Genomic DNA, 23,353 nt, shown 5'->3' with positions numbered 1-23,353 from the left:
TATTAGGGGAAGGAGGGCGGAGGCGGAGGCCAGTTCCTAGCTCCAGCCGCCGTCGCCGCTCACTGAGTAGTTGCACCCGCGGCCGCCTCCCGCCAGCTCGCTCCGGGGAAAGAGAACGCGCGCGAGCTCGGGCGTCCCCGCCCCAACCCTTCCCGGAGCCATGAATCCCAACTGCGCCCGGTGCGGCAAGATCGTGTACCCCACGGAGAAGGTGAACTGTCTGGATAAGGTGAGCCCCAGGATCGGGAGGCACGTCGTTGCAGTCCCCGAGCACTGCTTCGGATTAGGGGAGGAGAGAAGGGCCGGGTCTGTGCCGCCTCATCCCCACGATCCCGGGAGGAGGGACGGAGGGCGGTGTCATGGGGTGTGGGGACAGACCCCAGCCTGGAAACCGGGAGATCTGCGGCGCGGCAAGGAGTCCACGCGTGGCGGCAGCCACTAGTGGCGAATAGTAGAGCTCTGTGCCCTGAAGCTGGGAGGACGGAAGAGGAGTAGGGTGGCCAGGCCCCGGGGTGGGGGCTGGGGGGTGGGGGAAGGTTAGGGGTGCAGTCCCGCCCCCAGGCCGGGAGAGTGAGAGGAGACGGCCGCTCCCTCTCCCCGCCGCGCTGAGCGCCAAGTAGGCGGAAGCGCGGGGCGCTGGGGGAGGGGGCGACGGGGGGGCGGGGCAGAGGCTGGGGGGCTCAGCGAAACCGTCAGCTCTGGCCGCAAATGGCCGGACTTCAGGGCCTGGAGACCGGGGGCGGGGGCTATCCGCGGCGAGTGTTGCATCTGGTGAACTGGGCTTTGAATAAGGACCCAAGCCCCACTGCGAGACCCCTCTTTTTTGGACGACTTGCACCCCCCTCGGTGGTTCCGCGCTTAATGGATTAGCGGACCTCCTCCATAGCTTCCCAGCCCCCACCTCAAATTAGAAGCCAACTCCCGGGGTTGGGCCGCCCAGCCAGAGCGGGGCGGGGTCGGGTGCTGGAGTAGGGTGGGTGGAGGGTGCTTTGCAGAGATCTCCTGAAATTGTGCTCAGAGCCTGAGACCGGCGTGTAGAACAAAGAGCTAACTTTTCAAAGCAGGTTTCCCCAATGGAGGGTGGGGTTGGCTGAGTTCAGGGGAAGCCAAGAAAAGGGGGAGGTGTTAGGGAGAGGGAAAGGTGGCCTTCTAGAAATTCACAGTCCCCTAGGGGCTCTTACGCGTTGCCCCCCTCATCCATGTTGGACTTGTTCATCTGGTTGCTATTATACTTCTGGAGGGGGGTGAAGAGTAGAACTGGGTGTTTCCAGCAGTTTGGGGTAGGATCTGGTCTTGTGAGCTCCCTAAGATCCTAAGGCGATGCCTCCCCTTTGCATATTCTTTCCACTCTGCAGGAGAAGTCTCTCTGATTTTGTCTCCTTCCTTGGCAGGCCTTTCACTCACCTCCCAAAGCTGACCCCAGATCCAGATACCCCTCTGATTTGTCTGAACTGGTAGGGGTTGAGGGGCATGGGATGGAAGAGGGGTGCAGAACCCTGGGGCCAACTTCATTGAGCACCTGGAGCCAAGGTTTTGTTTGGGAAAGGATAGTTCATTGGCTTCTTTCTGTCTCTTCTCTCCCCCTTGGGATTGGAGCTTCCCCCATGATCTTTAGCCTCTGAGTCAGGGCAGTGGGAGTAGGCCTGAAATAATTTTGAACTTGCTCTTGGAGGAAGGAGATACATGGGCATATGGGATACATGGGCATATGTATGTGTTTCTGCTGTTTCATTGTCTTTCCTGGATTTGGCTGGGCAGAAGAGGAGGGCCATATTGTGGGCATAAACAGTGGGGGTGTTGAGCTTCCCAAAGACCCTGCCAGCTTCTGGGGGGCAGGACTTAAGCTTGGAGGCACAGGCTGAAGAGCTAACTGTCCTTGCACACTGGGGTTTCGCCTACTTTGGCCTCTGCATCTTGCATTTTGGCCTCTGCATTCCATGTGCCGCAAATCCCCCTTCCCCCCTATTCTCTCCATAGTCATGAACTGGGAAGAGGCTGTAGGCTCTTTCACCTTTATAAGGCAGAAGCTATATATAGTGGAGGGATTGCTAGGCCGGAAGTTGGGAAACTTGGTCTTAGTTCTGGGTCTGCTCCCACCAGCTTTATGAATGGCTTTAGGCCTCAGTATTCACCATCTGTCTTACGGGTATGAATGATGTCATTTCGTTGGAGGTGGAGCAGTGTACTAAAGTGCCTGCAGGGGATGTGGTGCATGCACTCTGTGTCCTGCCTGTCTTTCTGGGATACTCGGTCCAGCCCGACATCCATCTCCCTTATAAAGTCTTTTGGTGCTGGGTGCCAGAGGTGAGGGGGTAGGGATTCTATAAGGTGCTTCTCCAGGGGTTCTCTTGCCCTACCTAGAAGAAGACTTTCAGGTTGGGTTGCCCTGGGAAGTGGAATTTGGTTCTTCCTCCTTTTTAGAGCCCTCCTTACAGGTGATGGCCTTGGGGAGACCAAGGCCCCCACCTCCACTGAGCAGCAGGCCTAGAATATTCAGGTTTAAGACTTAATCCTCCCAACTCTCTCTATGCAGTAAGGACAGGAGCTTGGACTAGGGACCTGGTGCCCAGATGACAGACTTGGCAGGGGGAAGCATTCCGTCTCATAGGTGTGGTTGCTAACCAATTTCCCAAGGCCTCCCATTTACTATAGGAGAGAGTCAAATTAGACGCATTTCACTATGATTTCCCTATGGTACATAGCTCACCTTGTGACCCAGAGCACAAGCAACGTCCTTGCTGTTATCTTTTTCTTCTCCCTGAGCTTTATCTCTCAAAGGCTTAGGTGGGTAAAGGCTGTGTCACCTCTAATGGCCACCCTGCCCCCAACCTGTCCCCAACCTGCAGCTTCCAGCATGCTTTGCATGCTGAATAAATATGCATTGCTGATGATGGCATTTGAGGAGGGAGGTCAGAATGTGCTTTCCCAGAGGACTTCTAGGCTTAGGGTTGGGGGAGAAATGGGGTGACCTCATTCACTCATTCATTCAGCAAATATTTATTGAGCACCTGCTTTGTGCCGGGCTCTCTGAATGGTTGCTGTGGGGCCTTTGGGGAGGAGAGGAGTCTGTGACTCAGAACGTCCTCGACGTTTGGAGAAGGTTGGAGTTTTGTCCTGGACCCTGCTGGGGAAGCATTTATATCTAGGGATCTGTACTGTGGAGGATGCTGTCCCCTGGCTTACTTTGCCAGGACCCTGAAAACTGGTGGAGACATTCAGGAGGGGTAGAGGATTGGTGGACTGTTGGGTCCACTTGGAATACCTTGGCCAGAGGGAGCTCTGCTCTGGTGGTCTGAGCCACCCCACCACAGGGGGCAGCAAGGTAGAAGGTGGCTGGGCTAGATGTGAGAGAGGACAAGTCAAATAGCCGTGGTGCCCCACTTTCCTAGCTCAGCGCACCCCACGATCTTCGTGACCATCCGTTCATAGTAGCTACTACTGACTGACGTGCCAGGTTCCGTCTTCACAAAACAGATGTGATTGCTCCTATAAATTATGAACCCTGTCCATGGAGGCTCCGACATCATGTGGCTGTTCCCCCTCAGCCAGAGCTGGAATTCAAATCTAAAGTTCTTTGTGCTCAGCTTTTCTGTCTGTTCTGTGTTCGCAAAAGGTACTTTGATTTACACCGTCTCCTAATGTCCTTAGTGGTCCACTTCCTGACCCCGGCCTGAGGAATGTTCTGGGCCTGGGCTCCTGTGTGGAGCTGGAGCACTGGGAATGGTAATCTCCCCCTCAAGAATTGGGGAGGTACAGCGAGGGTCTGTGCCTTTAAGCCAGTAGCCCAGGTGGCCAGCAGAGCTAGGGTGGTGACCCCAGCCTGGCCAGGGTATAGCTGGTGTTGCTCCCAGAGGAGGGAGGCTCTGTAACCCTTGGCAACAGGAAGGGAGGGGACGGCTTCACCCTCTAACCCTGACTCATGGCCACCCCGGGTAGCCTGGGCTGGGCGCAGAGGGCAAGGTGCCAGGCTGCAGGCACAGTGATCTGAGGTTCGCCACGTCCCGCTCCCCCAGAGCTGTGAGAAACCCTTCCGCCCCTGCATGGTGCTTCCAGAGAGAGAGGCTGGCCCAAGCCTCCACCAGTGTGGGAGATTTGGCTTCTGCCCGCATCAGCCTCCATTTGCCTTCCTGTGGAATGGGTCTGCAGTGGAACGGATGGCAGCTTTGGAGGTGCAGGTGGAGGAGCGTCGTGGGCACCTCCGGAGCCTGGAGAGGGGGTGAGAGGCTTCTAACTGGCCCCCCCCAGCTCTGGTTTTTGTGACAAGGGAAACAGTACACTTCCTGCAGGCAGCAGGAAGGATTAGAGCAGTACCCAGAGGTGTACTTTGCTCCCCTGAGGCTAGAGTCTCAGGCATGCCTCTCTGAAATCTTACCTGGGGCCTCCAGGAAAGGGTGGGGGATCTCTGGCTCTGGGCCAGGGCAGTCGGAGCAGGGGAGGGAGGCAGTTAGGTCATCGTGGGGCTGTACTGACTGATTTCCCTGCGTCCTTCACCAGACCTGATGGAAACAGGGATGGGGTCCCCTTCATCTTGGGATCCCCTTGGGGTCCGCAGCCCCAACTTGGCCCCCAAGGGCCATCGTCTGTTCCCCCTTCCACTTCTCCCCTCCCCTGTCCAAAGAGGACACAGTAGTCGGAGCTACTGGATTTTCTTTAACCTTGGAGTCCTCCCCTAGAGGGAGGAGGGAAATGACTGGAAGCGGCTCTCCCTGCTGGGCTTGGAGCCTGCATCTGGGTCACCCTGTCCCTCACATGCCCCCGTCGCGCACCTCTGTGAGACCACTCTGTGGACGGGGAGCCTGAGATCAGTAGCGCTGCTGGAGGCCGTCAGTCCACCCTCCTTTCCATGATCCCGCTCCTGAGCCCCCCACTGCTTCTCCAGTGACGGAGTATGGGGTCTCTGAGGGTGAGGGGGGATGAACCGTCTATGGAAATGGGCGCCTTCCCCTCCTGGGGGCTCCCCTTCCTCCAGAAGACAGCTGGGAGGTTTCTTGTGGCAGTCCTGTACCCCCAGCCTCTCCAGTATGCCCTGCCCCCTTCCTGAGGGGTTCCCCGCCCCCCCCCCCCCGCGGGGACCTGGCCATCTCCTTCTTGCCCTGTGTCTCCCCCAAGTCAGTCAGGAGGCAGCTTTGGAGGTCCCCAGTCCTAGGACAGTGCATATTCCTGCGTATGTGTGTGTGTGAAAGTGGGTCATGGTCCGGATTCCAGAGAATGTTTTTCCTGGCAGGCCCCTGAGGGGGTGGCGGGGAGGTAGAGGCCCAGGCAAGGGGCCTGTGCCGCTAGGCAGGCAGAGGCCAGCAGACTGGGTGGTGACAGGGCTGGGGCACTCTGCCAGCACCTCCCAGGCACTGGGGGAGAGAGGGGGGCTGTCACTTGGGGGCACTGATGGGGGGCCGGGACTACCCCGGTCTCGTTTTCCAGCCAGGTTGTGTGTGTATGGGTTTCGTACTGGGAGGAGTCAGGGCTGGGCTCTGGGATAGGCCCAGGTGGGGGTAAAGGCCAATCTGACAGCAGCCATGCCTTTGCTTCCAGACTTCCTGTTGGCCTTCTTCCCTAAAGAGTGGATCTCCTACCACTTCATTTACTCCTCCACCTTGGGCCAGTCTCCTTGATAGGGAAAGTGGCTCTTACCCCCAGATTATCCCCGGTCTCCGGTTGAGGGGGGCCAGGGTTGAGGAGGTGGTATCCTAGCCTCTCAGCTTCCATTTTTCTGCCCCCTCCTCCAGAGTGACCCAGGAGCACCCCTTGGCAGGGCAGCACATTTTGAAGAGCACTGACTAGGGGGATTTCCTTGACACAGGGCTGAGAGTCAGCTCTGTGCTGAGCACCTCCAGAAGTCTCCCCCTAGGCCTTTCCCTGGCTTCCGGCTTCCTTCTCTGAGGGGTCAGGAGTGCCTTCCTCTGACCACTAGGAAATGGGGCAGAGAGGGGCCAGCCAGGTCAGCAGATAGCCTAGATTCTGGGATCCTGAAAGCTGGACTCCAGGTTGGTATTGATCTCTTTCTGGGCTACCTGGGGCAGGATCTCTATTTCCCTGGCAGGGGATTGCCTGCCAGTGAGGATCAACATTTCTCAGGATGGGGGCACTTCTGTTGCACCGGTTGCTCCCCTCGATTGTCCCACCCCATGGTTTGCTCCCTTCATTCGCACATGCACATGCGCTGTAGCTGTGGTTGGGCCAGTAGAGGCACCCCACCCCCTGCCTGCTCCCCAGCACACACAGACCTCCACTGGGAGCTGATGAGCCCCTGGGGGTGGGTTTATACCTGTCACAGTGCCCAGCACCTAATGTTCCAGAGGGGCCAAGCTGAGTGCTTGTGCTGAGTGCTCTATAGGTGATCTCTTTTTTTTTTTTAACATTTTATTTATTTATTTGACAGAGTGATCACAAGTAGGCAGAGAGGCAGACAGAGAGGGAGGGATGCAGACTCCCTGCCAAGCAGGGAGCCCGATGTGGGGCTCGATCCCAGGACCCTGAGATCATGACCTGAGCTGAAGGCAGAGGCTTAACCCACTGAGCCACCCAGATGCCCCTGTATAGGTGATTTCTCATTGACTCCTCATTGTTACTGTTCTCACTCTACAGACATGGAAATGGCTTAGAGGCCTGGGCCCTGATTTGATGTCCCCACTGTGGCATAAGCCTCCAAGCAGAGCTCTGTAGTGCCTCCAGGGAGAGCGAGCCCCTGTGGGGGCCTCTCCTACCAGTTCCCTGGCTGGGGCTGGGAGAAGGGTGAGGGAAGGTAGAAAGGGCATGGGTGTGGTGACCAGAGCTTGGGGCACTCACCCCACTGTGGTCACAGGGAGCCCCAAGGAGGTGGGAGGTGACAGCAGGAACAGCCTTGTGGTGGGGGTGGGGCTGGAGTGGGAGTAAGGCTTCCTGCCCAGGACATGGCCACCGGGCCCGCCCCCATTGGCTTCTTTAGACCTTGTCAAGGCCACGGAGCTGCCCCTTCAAGTTCAGCAGTGATGGCTTCTTAGCAACTCTGGTGCAACTTTGCATCAGCAATGAGGCTTCTCCAGCTTGCGGGGGGAGTGGGGGCAGCAGAAGTGGTCTGGGGGAGGTGGAACCAACCTTCTGGGGGCCTTCCCCCCCCACTCACCCAGCATGTCTGCCGGAGCCTGTGACCCGAGGCTGTGATCCAGTCCCTGGGACGGAGTGCTCCTTCTAGGGCCCGAGTCCCCCTTCTCTGAGTCCCAGTGTCTCACAGCTGTGCTCCCTCTGCCTCTGTCCCCAGTTCTGGCACAAAGCATGCTTCCACTGCGAGACCTGCAAGATGACACTCAACATGAAGAACTACAAGGGCTACGAGAAGACCCCCTACTGCAACGCGTGAGTTCCCCCCCCCACCCCCTACTGCATGTGTGAGTCTCCCCCCCCTCCCCCATCCTCCCTCCTGTTCGGGGATATTGCCCAGCACTACCGCAGGAATAAGCACTCATCACCTTTAGTCCTCACCTGGGCAGGATGAAGTAAGGGCAGCTCATAGGCCCGTTTTACAGGGAGGGAAACTGAGGCTGGGGAAGGGAATGGACTTGCCCACAATGACATGGCCAGTGAGAGGCTGGTTCAGACCCAGTAACCATGCTGCTCTCTGCCAGGCAAGTGTGTTCCCTCCACTGCACCCTACTGCGAGAGAGGGGCTCTTGAGGACATGGTGCTCTGCCCTGTTGTGTTTGCCTTCCCTCATTTCTTTCTCTCCCCTGCCCCCTGTCAGAAGGTCAGCACCCTAGGCTTTGGGGGCTTCTGGCTGTAGCCCTTTCTGATGTTCGCCCCCTGAGAACTGGGGGCAGCCTGCAGGGGCCGTGGCCCCAGGGGCAGATCTCTTCCCTCCTGGCTATAGAATCCTTGTCCTTCCCATCGGAGTTGGCTGGGGCTCTGTTCCTGCTGCACTGGGACCTACTGGGTCCTGCCACCCGTCCTGCTGCAGGGAGGTAGGGAGAGGTGGGGTATGACTCTATCCGGGACACCCTCTTCCCACCCTGGGCAGTTCCAGAAAATTTACCGCCTTCAAGTTGACCCCCTGTGTAGCAAGTGTAAACTCCGCGTGGGGGCTGCCACGTGTGTGTGACCTCACGGCACCCTTGGCAGATGAGGGCTTTAGAAGGTCAAGTCACTAAGTAGTGGCAAAGTGAAAATTCAGAAAAAGCCAGGATCTGACTTGAGTCCTGGCTTTTTCTCAGTCAGGAGGCTCTTCGCAACTCAAGTTCGCTAAGGAGGGGAACCATGGGACTTGGCTAAAAGGTCTGGGGGGCTGAAACCCCTTTGAAAGGCTGTCTCTTGCTTATAGCACCCCAGTCGCCTCTTAACCCCACCGTGTCTTGTCCCTGGGCAGCTTGGACACTGTCCCTTCTGGGTGAGACTGGGGCACTGGGAAGGTTGCCCCTGGGTAGAAGGAGGGTCACAGCCTGGTCCTGGCTCTTCTGCAGCTGCCTCTGCTTTTCTATTAGCTTCCACGGATCCTCTCCCCCCCACACCCCCCCAAGGGAAATGGGACATTCTTAGAATTCTTAAGGGCTCACACAAGCCCTGATTCTCTGCCACTTCCTCCCTCCGATGGGGAGTGGGGTGGGGTTCAGTGAAGCCAGAGGCCAGGGGCAGTTTAACCCCTTCGTGGCTGGACCACATGAAGCTGGATTCTGGGCCCCAAGGCTCCTTTGGGGGCATCTGCTGAGCCTCTGCCCCTCCATGGCCGAAGTGTGGCAGAGCCCCAAGCCTGGCGTGGGTGGCAGGGATTGATGCTTTCTCATGTCTCTGGCTCAGACTCTAGTAGCCTAGAATTCAGTGAGCGATGGGAGTTGGTGAGAGAAATCAGAGGCTTGTCCTTGTTCTCTCCGTATCTTCTCAGCCTAGTGCCAGAGTCCCAGCTTAGCTGTTCTACCCTCTCCCAGAGAGGTCGCAGTAAGTGGGGTGAGGGCTCCTGCAGGTGTTGGGGTCTCCAGGGAGGGGCAGAAGTTGAATCTCTTCCTGGGTGCTATTTCCCCGAGGTTCTTGCCACCCCCCTCCCCACCCTGCCTGAGAAGCAGGTTGGCCCCTCATTCCCCCAGTCCTTTCTCACTTCAGCTGGGAGGGCATATGCTGAGCAGTGGGTCTGGCCCACACACCTGATCTGGTGAGTCCAGGAGAAGCCAAATGTAGTAGGCCTGGCCTGCAGGAAGTACCCTCTGCACCTGTCTGACCTTCAGTTTCTCCTCTGTTATGGATGCCAGGTGTCTTAGGGATGTCTCAGGGATGCTGGCCCCTAGACCAAAGAGGGCGAGCCCCTGCCACGGGCCAGGCCCTGTGCTGACATCCCCTCTCATTCCCTCCTGTTTCCTTTCTGCCTCTGGCCCCATCCTTCAGTGGCATTCAGGTTTCTAAATCTTGGGGTTTCCCAGGGGGTAGCTGTGCTCTCACCCCGCTCCCAGCTTTGCCTTGTAGACCTCGGGCCTGGCTTCCTTCCTTCTCAGCTCCTCTGGGTCTTCCCCAGAGGGGCTGCTGATCTCTCCTGGCACTTGGCCAGGGAGTGGGACCGTGCCCCCTCAGTGGGTGAGGGTGTGACTTTGGCGTGCAGGGAGGCTTCTATGGTGTGCCTATTTTTGGCCAGTCCCTGAGCCAGAATCTTGCAGGGGGAGGTGGTCAAGAGAGAAGAAGGCTGGCTGTCATTCCCTGGTGGCTTCTCAAGACTGAGATTTTAAAATGTTCCATAAAGTGACTGTGAGCAGCAAAAAGGCCTCTTCTGTTTCTCTCCCTGCACCAGACTTGTTTCAGGGTTAGACAGGAAAGAGAACTCAGGCGAGAGCTTACAGCCAGCCTGCTGGGCGGTCAGGGGCCCCTACAGATGGGGCCTTAATAAACACGTGCCTCATGCGTATACAGACACACATGCTTGGGTGTGGGGCCGGGGAGAAATGCCAAGGAGTCAGATGGAATGGGCGGCGTGTGTGTTCACAGCTCCCAGGCACAGCCACTGCTGTGGCAAGGGAGAGGTGTGCCTTTCTGCTTTTGCACAGTGGCTGTAGGTACAAGAACCACCCTCAAATGCTTTTGCGAAACTTTTAGGTAGGTGGGGTGAGCCTGCTGGCTCCCTTGATTAAAGGATTATTTATGCCCTCGGTTATTTGTTTTGTAAACTATGTTTTGTGTAAGGGGGGCTGATGTGTCCACACCCACAAACCTGCCCCTTTGTCTCCATGCACATAGTCCCGGAATGTGGAGGTCATGGGTGGGTGGGGTGCTCCTCCTTGGGAGCCAGGAGTTCACGGAGGCCGCACACGCCAGGCAGAGAGGGGAACCAGCTTTGGGGGGTGTTGAGTGTGGGAGTGGACATGGGCCGGGGAAGGAAGGGAGGACACTCAGAAGCACCTTCCCCACCTCTTCACTGACTGCAGATTTCCAGATCCTTCTGTCAGTTTCCTTGAGCTGTAAGGTGAGGGGCTGAAGAGGGTGGATGGAGATGGCTGACTCTGGAGAACAAGGGACTGTCGCCCTGCTCCTTCCCTCCGGTGTCCGAGTGTGGGCCTGTGCTCCTGGGGTTGCTGGCTCAGAATGTCTCTGGGTTCTAACAAACTGTCCGGAATCCCAGCTACACTTAGGGAGGGGGCATTAGTGGGTAAATCGGGGACTAGGGCCTGGAGTTTTCTACTTCCCTTTTTCCTGCCTCTGATTGGGAACAGTGGGATCAGACGTCCCAGGGAGCAGGTGCAGCGCTGACTGGGAGCGGGAGTGAGAGGGGTGTGTGTGATGTGTGTTTGGAATGGAGAAGGCAGACTCAAAGGGCCAGTACCACTCAGAGAGGTCGGGGCCTTCAGGGACCTCAGGGATTGTTTCCTAACCGCCCATTTTAGAGATGAGGAAACTGAGGCCCAGTGTTTGCATGCCTTCCCCACCTTGGCAGAATCATTTCTCTTAATGTACTCTGCCATCAGGGATGGGTACCAGCTTTGAGTTTTCATCCAGTCTCTCATGCCTGAGGACTGGTAAGTTCTTCTTCATGTCTGGCCTTGATCTTTCTGGCTGCTCTTTTTTTTTTTTTTCCCCCTCTGGTCAAACAATGCTTCCTTGTTGCTTCCTGTCCCGACCATTTCAGCCCCTCAGGCCTGGGGGACGGGTGAGAAACTGGGTTAGAAAGGAGCTCCCCCCCCAACATGGGCAGTTTTCCCAGCAGGGGAATCAGCAGCTCCTTCCACAGGCAGGATGTAGGGGCTGGTTTTTTTTTTTTTTTTTCTTTTGGTAAAACCAAAGGCTCCTTGTTGCTTTTGTTGATGTATTTTTGTTCCTCCCTGAACAAAAAGCTGTGGTTTTTGAAGGGGTGTAAGGCTGGAAGGGGCCAGGTTGCTTGTAGAAAGGGGGAGCGGGCTTTCAGGATCTCTGGTCTATTCTGGTTCTGGCTCTGCCTCTGGAATGCGGCTGAGGGCAGGAGCGGAGCAGGGCTGTGTCCTGTAAGCTATCCCTGTCACCAGTGTGTCTATAGCGGGAGCCTCACCACTTCTCAGCATCCTCCCTGCCTTCCTTGCCCTTCTGAACAGGAAGCTGACTCAGAGGTCCTTAGGGCAAACCCAGGAGAGGCAGAGGACCCACAACCATGCAGGTCACTCTCCCCTCTTGAGACACCTGCTTTAGAAAAGTTTTTTTTTTTTTTTTAAAAGATTTTTATTTATTTATTTGACAGATCACAAGTAGGCAGAGGCAGGCAGAGGAGGTGGGGGAAGCAGGCTCCCTCTGATGCGGGGCTTGATCCAAGGACCCTGAGATCATGACCTGAGCTGAAGGCAGAGGCTTAACCCATTGAGCCACCCAGGCGCTCCTGCTTTAGAAAAGTATTGAGTAAGTGGCTTCTGACTGTCCACCAGCCTTCTGACTCCCAGAGGGTCTCATAATGACCAAGCTTAGGAACTGGTTGGGCTTGAAAGATAAAGTACTTTGCTCAAGACCCACCCTGCCAAGTGCATCTTTCCCCAGAGCTCTGGGAGCTAGCGGTCTAGGGTCCATCTGAGAGAGATGTCAGCCTCCCCCTAGATGGCTGGGGCCCTTGTGGGGAGGGGGAGTGCCCTAGGCAAGGTCTTTGTCCTTGACACTGAGCATCAGTTTCTTTATCTGTTAAATGGGCACGATGATAATGCCTGCCTTTTCTAGCCCAAAGCCTTGTGGCGGATTTCAAGAGAGACGGGGCACAGGACATAGTCTTATCAAGAAGTCACTTGGTGTGCCTGTCAATTCTCCTAGAGGTCCTCGCTGCTGCCAGCCGCTGCCTGATTGGCCTGCTGTTCCCTGTCCTTGCCCTCATAGCTGCTAGATCCCTTTCCGTGGTCTCCCGCTCTACCCCCAAAGCTTCCCCTCCTAGTGGACTTGGGCTGTCTCCATGCACTTCTCCTCCCCAGAGCAGCTGATGGCAGTTGTCAGAAGTGGGGAGGGACATAACTGAGGGCCCACTGCTGGGAGAAAGAAACAAGGGGCTGGGTGCAGCCTGGCCCACAGAAGGGACAAAGAACAGCTGCACTCTGTGCCGAGCTCCAGGTAGGGTTGGAACACCCAGTTCTTCCCACCCTGGCCCCGGGCTGTTGGTGGGGCTGGGGTCCCAGCAGGGTCACTAGCTGAGGTGGTAACCCCTCATGACCTCAGTGGCCTCAGCGCCCTGCACTGGCTTCCACGCACATCTGTTCATCCTGACTGGGATCTGCGGGTGATGGGTGGGAAGAGCTCCAACCTGAGAAGATGGGAATCCCTGAGAGAGGGATGGATAAGGTAGAATTTCCAGCAATTATCTCTGGAAGCAGGTCAGATCAGTTGCAGGCTTCTTGGAAGGCAGTTGTGTGGGTGGGGGAAGGGCACAGCATCCACATTTGTGCATCCTCACCCCCACCCCAAAACACACTCGTGGCACCTGTCTTCCTCACTGACACTGTCTGCGAGGATCCTGAGTTTGCAGCCTCCTGGTGTTGCCCTCCTGGGTGTCCTCAGCCACCCTCGCGTCTGCGCCTCTACCCCCCACCCCCACAGCCTCTCTCTGTCTGCTTCTGCTCCGCTCTCCTGCCTGGAGCTGAGGATGGGGTTGCCATGGGAACCTGAAGCGCAGTGAGCAGGGGAAGGGAAAGGCAGGGTTGTCTCGTCAGGGGCCCAGGGCTGTGGGGAGGGGACAGGTTTGACCCAGCAGGAGGAGGAAATATCTGCCTGCCCTCCTCTGGTCCAGGGTTGGGGTCCAGGAGGCGGTGGGCTAAGAGATTAGAGGTTCTGGAGCTCCTCTTTAATCTATTTAATCTGGTGCAGGATTAAAATCTTCCCCATCTTTCCCCCTACCTTCCCTCCAGATTAAGCTGCGTGAGCATCTAGGCTGGTCTCCTCTTCCCTTCTGATGGGGTTGGCTGTGGGGGGCTGAGATCTGGGGGTCATGGTGGTTCCAAAGTGAAGGTTAAACACCTGACTGTCCCATCCAGAGGCCCTTGCTGCATGTTGCAGGGGTGGGAGACTGTCCTGATACTGCTCTGGTGCAGCGTCAGAGACAAGGGACCCACTGGCCCCTGTATCTCAGAGACATGTGCCACTGCGAAGGGCCCGTCTCTGTATTCTGTGGGTGTGAGGAACAAAGGAACCTCATAACTGCAGATTGGGGGGGGGCATGTCATCCGCCTGTGTCGGGCTGTCCTTGGGCCACCAGAACTGGCACTCCATGTTAACCTTGGACATTCAGGCAGATGGGAAAGCCCAGGTGTGTAGACTGGCTTGGGAGCACGTGTGTTTGCTGCCCGCCACCCTTCCCCACCCAGAGCTGAGTGACATCATCTGGAAACTGACCAGAGCTGCCCGGGAGGTCTTCCCCTTGGTCCCCCTGCTTTAGGAGCCCACCTCTCTTCTCTGCCAGTGATGCTCTCCTCTCCACACTCCCTACCCCGTGACACCTGCAGTACCTGCGGACACCTTCCACCTTCTAAAGGGCCCCGATGTGGTGGGAGGGTCCTGTCTCGAGGCTTCCCTCCTAGGCCATCAGGGCCAGCCAGTTCTGCTAGAGATCCGAACTTGGATCCCTCCTGCCGGTCTCTTTCTAATCTCCAGAAACAGACTCCCAGTGGGCCCTCCCTTTTTCTGGAACTGCGGAGGAATTTTGAAGGGAGCACTTGTGCTGTGGGTGGCCGAGCTTTCCTGCGGTAGCCTTAGCCCCGCCAGCTGTAGGCACCTGTGTTTACTTTTCTGTCCTCTCCCTCCCTCGCTGCTGGAGGAGCAGAGGGCTCAGCCTAACTGGGAGGCAGGACCCAGGTGGAGCAGTGGAGGCTGGGGGAGGGGCACAGCTGGGAGCACCTGGGTCCTGGACAGTGAAACTAGCCCAGGAAGAAAAAGGAATGCTGAACTCACCCAGCGAGTCCGCGGCAGGGCCAGAGCCCAGCTCTGTGTCCATTCTAGTCACCCCCCCCACCACTGACCTTGGTTTAGTTCTGCAAACCCCAGTCCTGCCCTTCACAAGTGGTGGCTCGGGGAAGTCATGAGTTCACAGGTAGCTCTTGCTCAGGGCGCCTCCCCTCTCCCCCCAGGAATCTTCCAGCTTTGGTGAGCACACAGTAGGAGGCCACCTCTAGGGCCTGTCGGCCAGACCAGCCAGGGTTGAACTTACCTGGAAGGAGGTGCTCCATTGCTTACCTGAGGACAGTCTGTGACGCGGCGATCTGCAGGTGGTCACGGTTGTGGTGAGGTGTCCGTCACCCAGGGCTGCAAATGGCCAGACCTCAGCTCCTGCTCAGAGAAGCCGCTAGCCAACCCTTGAGGTATCTGGAGCCCATGTGGACCCGCAGCCGTTTCCCATTCCAGCACATTCCCACAGAGCAGTGACTCAGGGCTGCCGTTCCTCTAGCTGGTTTGCTGGGGACCTTTGGCATGACCAAGGGGGACATGAGAGACTTGAGTTCTAGTCTTGACCCAGCTTTAGTGCCTGGTGGAAAATCATTTATCCAACACACGTTTGTTAACACCAGGTTCTGTTTGAAGGAGTTTGGGATAAATCTGTGGACAAAAGAGACCAGAACCCCTCACATCATGGAGAAGTAGAGAGAAGACAAGAAACCAGTGATAAATAAATGAATTATGAAATCAGCTAAGTGCTAAGTGCCTTGCATCACAACACTGTTTCCTCTTCTGGGAATTGAGGGGACACGACCTGCCTGATCCTGGAGGTCACTGTGGGTTTCCCTCTAAGGGCTGCCCTAGCTCCTGTTACCTCCAAGCCAGTCCTCTTTCTGGGGCACAGGCTCCTGCTCTGCCCTGTGTCTGGGATCAGGAGGGTTTGGTTCAGGATGCTGGGCCCTGGGGACATGGGGTACAAATTTAGACGCCATGACTTACTGGCCCCGTGCTTTGGCCACATTGTTTAACTTGTCTGAACCTCAGTTCTCCCTTCTGTCAAAGCAGGAAAAAAGGGCATTTGTGGGGATTTGATGAACTGAGACACTGGGCACAGATCAACCATTGTTAGAGCGTTACCTGTCACTTGAGGGCCTCAGGCTAATTTTCTGATGTCAAACCAATGTCTCACCTACCTTCCAGTTAAGTAAGACCACGTTAGCCCTTCATAATACCACTCTGGACTGTGTGCTTTTTCTCTCTTACCACCTCCTCCAGGAAGCTCCCCCACATCCCCTCCGCCCCCCGGATATGCATGTCCCATTCCCTTTTACTACTATTTTTTTTAAGTTTTTATTTTATTTTATTTATTTTTTTAAAGGTGTTATTTATTTGAGAGAGATCACAAGTAGGCAGAGAGGCAGGCAGAGAGAGGGGAAAGCAGGCTCCCCACTGAGCAGAGAGCACGATGTGGGTAGGGTTTGATCCCAGGACCCTGAGATCATGACCTGAGCTGAAGGCAGAGGCTTAACCGACTGAGCCATCCAGGCGCCACTAAGTTTTTATTTTAATCACCCAGTGCTCATCACAAGGGCACTCTTTAGTCCCCATCATGTTTTTCACCCGTCTCCCAACCACCTGCCCCCTGGTTAGCTAGCCATAAGTTTGTTCTCTGGAGTTAAGAGTCTGTTTCTTGGCTTGTCTCTCTCTTTTTCCCCTTTGCTCGTTCTGTTTCATTTCCTTTCTCCTTTACTTCTGTCTCCACATCCCTCCTGCCCTTCCTCTGCTTGGTTGGTCTCCATTTCTACCTTTAGCTGGATGCTTTGTTCTGGCTGCCGGCTGGTGGGGCTGTCCTGGGCAGCCCAGGCCTCTCAACCCTGCTGGATGCTAGATTCTAAGACATGGATTCTCTCCAAACAAGGGCCATCTGAAACCCTCAGACACTGTCCCCAGGGCCTTCCATTGGCTCAGGACAGCTCTCCATGGCCAGCCAGCCCCTCAGGTCTGATATGTTTTCCTGGTTCGGCCCCGGCCAAGTCTGAGACATGCTTGCCCCCCCTCAGCCAAGGCTGGTACACATCGTGGTCCTGTTGCTGAACAGGGCAGGGGCTGCCCATGGATAAGAGGAAGTTTCCAGGAGACTCAGGCCTGTGAGAAGCCCAGAGGTTCCTACCCCTTCCCCAGAGTGACCTTCACTCTTTCTTTCTGTTCCTCAGACACTACCCCAAGCAGTCCTTCACCATGGTGGCTGACACCCCGGAAAACCTCCGCCTCAAGCAACAGAGTGAGCTCCAGAGTCAGGTGAGGGGGCGGGGCAGGCCCTACGGCCTGGCGGGGAGCGTGGGGTGTTGTAACCCCTGGGTTTGGCAAGGGCTGCTTCCTTCTCCCTGCTGTGGTTACTCAGCAGGGCCGAGGTGCTGAAATCCTGGCATTTGCCATGTCTCCCTGCCCCCACCCCTGCTCCTGGTTACTTCATATTTCCTGACCTTATCAAAGGAGTGGAGGAAGTGGGTTCGGGAGGTATGGGTGTCTGACTCTCTCTGCTCCAGAAATTTCTTGTGGGGCCTCTGAAGCCCGTCTCCTTCAAGAAGCTGTTCCCTTCTCCCTCCTTTCCACTCATACCCCTCCTCAAAGGAGAGGACTCACCTCTCCAGGCTCATGCCATCGGAGGTCCGCCCTCCCTTTATGGCCATGTCTCCAAAGCCCCTCAGAGGGCAGGCTGCAAAGAGGGTCTCCCCTGGGGACTTGTCCTACCTTTGTCTCCTTGGGCCTGATTTTTGGAGCCTGTGCTTTGTGGGGAGTGGGGTACATGCCGCTGTGTTGGGGGGGAGATGGGTTCTTGTCCAGGCAAGACTCTGAATTTAGGGGACAGTGAGGAATAAGCAAAGAATCCAGAGCCCTGAGCCCTGAACAGGACATTCTATCTGGAGGTCTGGGAGGGCTTCTGGGACCAACCTGGCCTGGACTTTCGAGGGAATGGGGCTTCTACAAAGACCCCTTGAGGGACTTAGCCAAGTGGGCAGGGTGCCCAGGGCCAGGAAAATGTTGCTGGCAGAGGATCCCTCTGGGGCCACAGGGGAGAATCTCTCCTGATCCCCCTGGAGTGGGCTTCCTGCTCTCTGGCGTTTACAGGACCTCTCTAGGTCCCTGTGTCCCAGGAGGTCCTGTGAAAGAGAACCAGCCCTGTGCTCTCTAGGGCTTTACCTGTGTCCTCTGGCAGCTGGGAGGAAGGTGCTGTTTCTGTGGTACAGATGAGGAAACAGCCCAGAGACATGAGAGGACTTGCTAAGATCATACGGGGTAGCAGCACGGGTGGGAAGACTGTTGACTGCTCCGGTCTTGAGTGCCAAATGCCTTGGGCATCTGAGTGCCCTTAGTTCTCACGAGCCTGAGACCTTGGCAGGATCACCCCCACTCCAAGGAAGAAGGAAGGGATCCTACGGACTTTGAAGGCCGGTTTGTCGAATCCTGAGACTTGCGTTCTTTCCAGTTTTCCACCCAACTCCCTCAGGAGAACTTATCTCTACCTTGATAATAAACACGTTAGTTCCTGGTGCTGCTGAGAATTATAGCTTAGTACAGTGCTTATAGTTACTTTTTGCCTCATTTATCCTTGACCCCACTCTGGGTAACCATCAGATGGGGGAATGCAGGCTTTGCCTGTTGACACGCACAGTGAGTGAAGTTTCAGGATCCGGACTCTGGTTTTTCCACTCCCAAGTACAGTGATATTGACCATGTACAGTCCCGGTGAGGTGTGAGGCGTAAGCCTCGTGCGTGTCCCACAATAGCTGGGAGCAAGTAGGGGAAGCTGGTTTTTCCCTAGGCGGCAGCTTGCAGCTGCCAGCCCGGATGCTGACCCTGCCGGGCGTGAAACCCACAGTTGGCGGGGAGCTGGTATGGACACCAGACCTTGCCTGCAGAGAAGGGCACGGGTGGTCCAGCTGGCAGGAAGAGGGGCTGAGGCAGCCCTGGGGCCTGGACCGGGTCTGCACAGGGAAGATTTTGGCCAGACTCTAGCTGGCTGCTGACGACCACCCGGGACTCCCTCATCCTGGAGAGGCGCCCCCTCATCCTGGAGAGGGACCCCCTGGGGCCAGAGGTGGAGGGGGCTTTGGGGAGTGTGCAGGCCACAGCATCTAGGGTAACCTGGACTCACTCCACAGCTTGAGAGGGGCAGTCAGACCCCCAAGTGGTGGGGGCCCCAACAGGGGAACCTGGAAGAAGAGATGTGGGAGGGGCTGTCAGGTGTTTGGAAAGGTGCAGCTCCCAGAGGTGTGTGAGAGTGTGTGCACACACTCAGGCAGAGGCGCGCGCGCACACACACACACACACACACACACACCCCTACTCTCAAGAGGAGAAATTCAAACCCTGTTAATTCCCTTAGCTTTTGTCAGTCCCACAAAGGCACGGCTGTAGCCCTTTTCTGGCCCTGGAACCAGATCCCTGAGGGGCGGGGTATGTAGGAGGAAGCAGCAGGAGCTCAGGCTCCCCTGTGCTCCTCAGGCCCTCTCTGCCCCACCTCTGCTCGCTGCTCCCCGGGGTCTGGACTTCTGCTTGCTTCCTGGGCCTCCAGGCCCCTGTCTCTGGTTGGCAATTTTGGGCAGTGCCCAGGAATCTGCATTTTGACTGCCCTGGTGATTCTCATGAGCCTTTTGGACTTACTTTGTGAGACTTAGAGCCAGATTTGAGAGGGGCAGGCAGGAAGCTGGGGCTCACCTTGCTTCTGCTCTGAGCAGAGGGGTGGGGGCGTTAGGGAGTCAGGGCTCTGCACTGAGGACACGGCTCTAACCTGCGTTGGCCTCTAACCTGCATTGGGCTCCTGGGCCTGGAAGCTGGGGTAGGCAGCAAGGATAGAGGCGGGGGCCCTGTCTTCTTTGCAAGCGTGGGTCTGTGGTCTGAGCCTGGCTGCTTTCCTCTCCTAGCTTTTTTCAGAACTCCCTGGTAAAATGGAGACAGCGAACCCCAGTTGCCTAGTGGTTGGGGGCTGTGCTGATGGCACTGAGGTTTGGAAGAGCTGAGTGGGCCTGTCCGGGGGTGGTGACAGGTTCTAGTTCCTGTGGCTCCTGTGGGGGCAGGGCTGGCTAGAGCAGCTTGTGGCTGGCGGGAAGGGAAGTGGGAGCCTCCTCTGCCTACCGTGCCCCACCCCACCAGGGTGTCACTTGGGCTCTTTCCAGGGCCCCTTCCTGACCTGTATGCGTGTGTCCCAGCCCTCCTCAGTCTCTGGAAGCTGCCAGTGCTAGTTCAACTTTATTTGTTTTCCTGTATCTAGATTGGTTCCCAAAGTGGTACTTTGGGTGTCTAGGACACCTGGAGCCTCCCCTGTGGGGGAGGTAACCACAGAACTGACCAGAAATGACCCTGTGGGTGGTCCTGCCCAGGCCTGGCTGAGGCAGGGAAGCGTAGGCTGGGGCCCCAGCTGCATCCCCTCCCCAAGGCAGCTCTCCCTCCCCCAGCTCCCAGCTGAGTAGAGGCAACATCCATGTGGCCCCCAGAACCCAGGCAGAAATTCAGGGAGAATAAATCTCTCTTTCTTGTTTTCTTGCCCCCATCGTCCCCCCTGTGGTGCTGTACAGTCCCAGGCATTGGACAGTGTGGTCTGTCCAGCATACTTGGTGTTACTCTGACCTGAGCCTGCTAAAGGTCAGATCCTGGGTCCGCCACCCTAGCTGTGTGACCTTGGGGGGGGACACTGTTTCACCTTCCTGAGCCTCAGTGCCTTCATCTGTAAAATGGGGGTTACCTTTTTCCAAAAGTTGTTGTGAGGATATAGCAGATGTTATGAAGGACCTATAACATCATTAGGATATAGAGGATTTTAGTGTGGAGTAAGCATTTAGAGCAGTTCCTGGCTAGAGTCAGTACTCAATCAGTGTTCACTAGTTAACTATTATCTTAGAAAGGGGAGGAAGTAGAGCCTGGGCTCAGTGAAGCTGGGGAGTAGACACTGACCTTTTGATGATTGCTTCCAACTGATCTTCTTCATTCGCTCTCCTCCCCATCTGTGTCTTAATTTTCAAGCTGGTTTCTTTTCTGTTAGAAGGAGGTAAGTTACACAGTATGTGGGCCTGGCATATAGTAGACACACAGTAAGCACTGTATTTTCTTTTTTTCCCAAAAAAGAAATGGCACTGTATCCCCCCCCACCCAAATTTTCTGGTTTTGTTTTGTTTTATACTGGTTTATTTATTTTTATTTTTATTTTTTTTTAAAGATTTTATTTATTTATTTGACAGAGAGAAATCACAAGTAGACGGAGAGGCAGGCAGAGAGAGAGAGAGAGGGAAGCAGGCTCCCCGCTGAGCAGAGAGCCCGATGTGGGACTCGATCCCAGGACCCCGAGATCATGACCTGAGCCGAAGGCAGCGGCTTAACCCACTGAGCCACCCAGGCGCCCCTATACTGGTTTATTTAGGAGAAAAAATTTTTTGTTCAAGTCATGATCTTTGCTCTTATGTTGGGTCAGCAAAACAGTGACTTTCTAAATTGTGCTGTCTGTTTGATATTTTGTGTCTATTCAAGTCCCCCATCATGCATGCCACAAACACTTACTTGTACCTACTTTGCTGGGATAAATAATGTACAAGATAGACCCAGGGAGTTATTAATAAACACGTGTAGAGAAAGTGGAGCCTCCAGGGCCCTGTTTGGTGGGTGGGAGGAGCCTCGGCCTCAGACCTGGCCCTGCGTGGGGAATTTCCAGAATGGGCGGCCCAGGCAGCTCCCAGACATAGAGTCATCTGTCCCCAGAGCAGAGTTGCCCCCTGTCCCTACCCACAACTGGGTTGAATGACCTTAGGCAGGTTTCCTCCCTGAGAGACCAGCCCCCACCACATCCTGCTGAGCCATCCCAGGTGAAGGCAAACACTCCTGCTTGGGAGACCAGAGAACCCTGAGAGAGGGGCTCTGGGCAGGGGCCTCCCCTACACTCCCTGGCTGTCTACCTTTCACTTTTGCCACCCACTCCAGCCCCAAAAGGCCTCACAGAGAATCTTCCTCACCTTGATCTTCATAGTTGAGATCTGCAGGTACTTAAACATGATCACAAACTCCAGAGCTGGGTAGGTGTTTAGAGATCAGCTGGACAGTCGTCCCCCCCCCAGCTCAGTCCAGAGAGGGGGACGGATTTGCCTAGTGACACACAGCCCTGAGGGGCTGACCTCCCTTCAGCCCTTCTGCATCCCGCTTCCACCCCAGCTCCGCCCTATCTGGTGGCCTGTGCCAGGAGTGAAACACATTCTCCTTCCCCAGCAGGGAGGGAGAGGCAGTTCCTGAGCCTGGGAACTAGCTGACATCATTGTAGTGTCGCCATGGCAATTATTCCCCTGGATTAGGGACCTGACCCTTACAGGGCCAGGAAGTGGAGGAAGGAGTGGGGGTCTGGCACGTGGTCAGCACTTGAATGTTGACAAAGCACTTCCACACTTGCCCTCAGCAGCAGATGTGGAGCCCGGCCTTGCTTCAGGATGCTCCAGGACTCATTGACTGTGTTCAAGCCACTGTCTGTAGTTGGCGCCACTGACTGGAATGGGTGGTGCTATCCCCATTTTACAGATTGCAAATGGAGGCTCGAAAGGTGAAGTCATTTGCCCAAGACCGCCTGGCAAGTGCGAGACTGAGCACCGATTAGGACCAACTCCCTCTAGCTGTTTGCCCATGCTTGGCATGGGAAGCCTCCTCCCCATATTTTAACTGATTCCTCTTACAGCTCTTTTATGGATGGGGAAACCGAGGCCAGAGGCCTTGGATTTGGGGCTTGTGCATCAGGAGCTGTATTTTTCTGACTCCAGTGCCACCTTCTCCCTGATGCTCCTTTCCCAAAGAGTCTCCCTGCCCTCAGCACTAAAGGTCACCACGCTGTTCCAGGGCTTTCTGGAAGAGTTGATGCTGGGGGCAGTTCTGGGCCCTTGGGGGTGGGTCAGTCCATGTATTACTGTGTTAACTTGCAGTCTGGATTAGAATGAAGGGGCTTGTTTAAAATAAATAAATAAACAGGGGCGCTTCTGAGACCTTGTAGGATCGAGAACACCTTGGGTGGATAAGCTGGGCTCCAGAGGATGAACAAGGACCTCTGACCCCTGGGCGGTGTGCCGAGGAACTCGTGGGTGTGGCCGGATGAACCCGAGAGTGTTGTCCTGGGTTGGGTCAGGGTGCAGCTCAGCGGTGTGGGCAGGTGACTCCTGACTCCACGCCTGCGAGCTGCCTGGGCATCCTATCCTGGAAACTCCCGAGGCCCTAGGCTTCGTGTCCTGGGCTGACCTGCTTCTAGGACAGTGCGCGCGCGCGCACACACACACACACACACACACACACACACACACACCCGGAGGCAATCCAGGCAGCTGGTGGGGCTGGAACAGCTGGTGGCTCAGGAGCGGACAGTGAAGTCTCTGGAAACCAAGGAACTGTTCTGTGTCCCATGGGTGTTTCTAGCCTCCATTCCATTCTTTAAAACCCCCTGGGGAGAATGAGATATTTTTCATATTTCAATTCCATTAGCGTTCGGGAAGTCCTTTCTTAGGTCTGACTCGAGTCCCTCTGGTACTTGAGTTTCCATGAATTTCTCAGGAGAGGAAGGCAGTGTTGGAGGGTAGGGTTCTTTCCCAGAGCTTGGAACCCTGTTCCGAAGTCCTGTCTCTGCCCCCACCGATGTCATCTACTCATGTGGCATTGACCTTAGAAGCAGGCCGGGCAGGCTCCAGGAAGCCGCCGGGCCCGTCAAAGGCTCATTGATGGAGTCCTTCCGAGTGGCTGTCTCTCCGCCCTCCCTTCCGGGTGCCGGCTTTGTCACTTGGCACAGCCTTTGCTCAGCTGGGCGCTTCCAAGACTTCTCCGGGTTCTTGGTGGGTCGGGCCATATTCTGGCTAGGGTGAGGGCTGGGGCAGCCTTTGGAGCTCTGGAAAGTACCTTCTTCCTATAGCTTTCACATAAGATAGGTTAGCGGGGAGAGGTCAGGAGTCAGGCAGCCAAGAGTTTGCACCCTGGTGATTCTGGACTTGATTTCCAAGCTGTATGACCTTGGCAGGGGGTTTTGCCTCTCTCCGGCTTA

General features: G+C 56.0%; 1 protein-coding gene across 2 annotated transcripts in view; it reads left to right on the top strand.

Annotated features, from left to right (window-relative positions):
* The first annotated feature begins 22 nt into the window (after positions 1-22).
* LASP1 (LIM and SH3 protein 1) overlaps positions 23-23,353 on the top strand; it is a 37,832-nt gene continuing 14,501 nt past the window's right edge. The window contains exons 1-3 of one of the 2 annotated variants that reach the window (XM_004764685.3): positions 23-229; positions 7,235-7,329; positions 16,518-16,602. In XM_004764685.3, the coding sequence (XP_004764742.1) occupies positions 161-229; positions 7,235-7,329; positions 16,518-16,602 (249 nt within the window). In that variant the 5' untranslated portion in view covers positions 23-160. Of the gene's footprint in view, positions 230-7,234; positions 7,330-16,517; positions 16,603-23,353 lie in introns of those variants that run through there. The other variant, XM_013062524.2, reaches the window with a different exon arrangement.

This window comes from Mustela putorius, unplaced genomic scaffold (genome assembly GCF_011764305.1).
Source record: "Mustela putorius furo isolate JIRA1106 unplaced genomic scaffold, ASM1176430v1.1 tig00003962_pilon_pilon_pilon, whole genome shotgun sequence".
In the NCBI taxonomy this organism is placed as follows: Eukaryota; Metazoa; Chordata; class Mammalia; order Carnivora; family Mustelidae; genus Mustela; species Mustela putorius.
The sequence above is the reverse complement of the archived record's forward strand: the minus strand, read 5'-3'. Positions and strand labels throughout refer to the sequence as shown.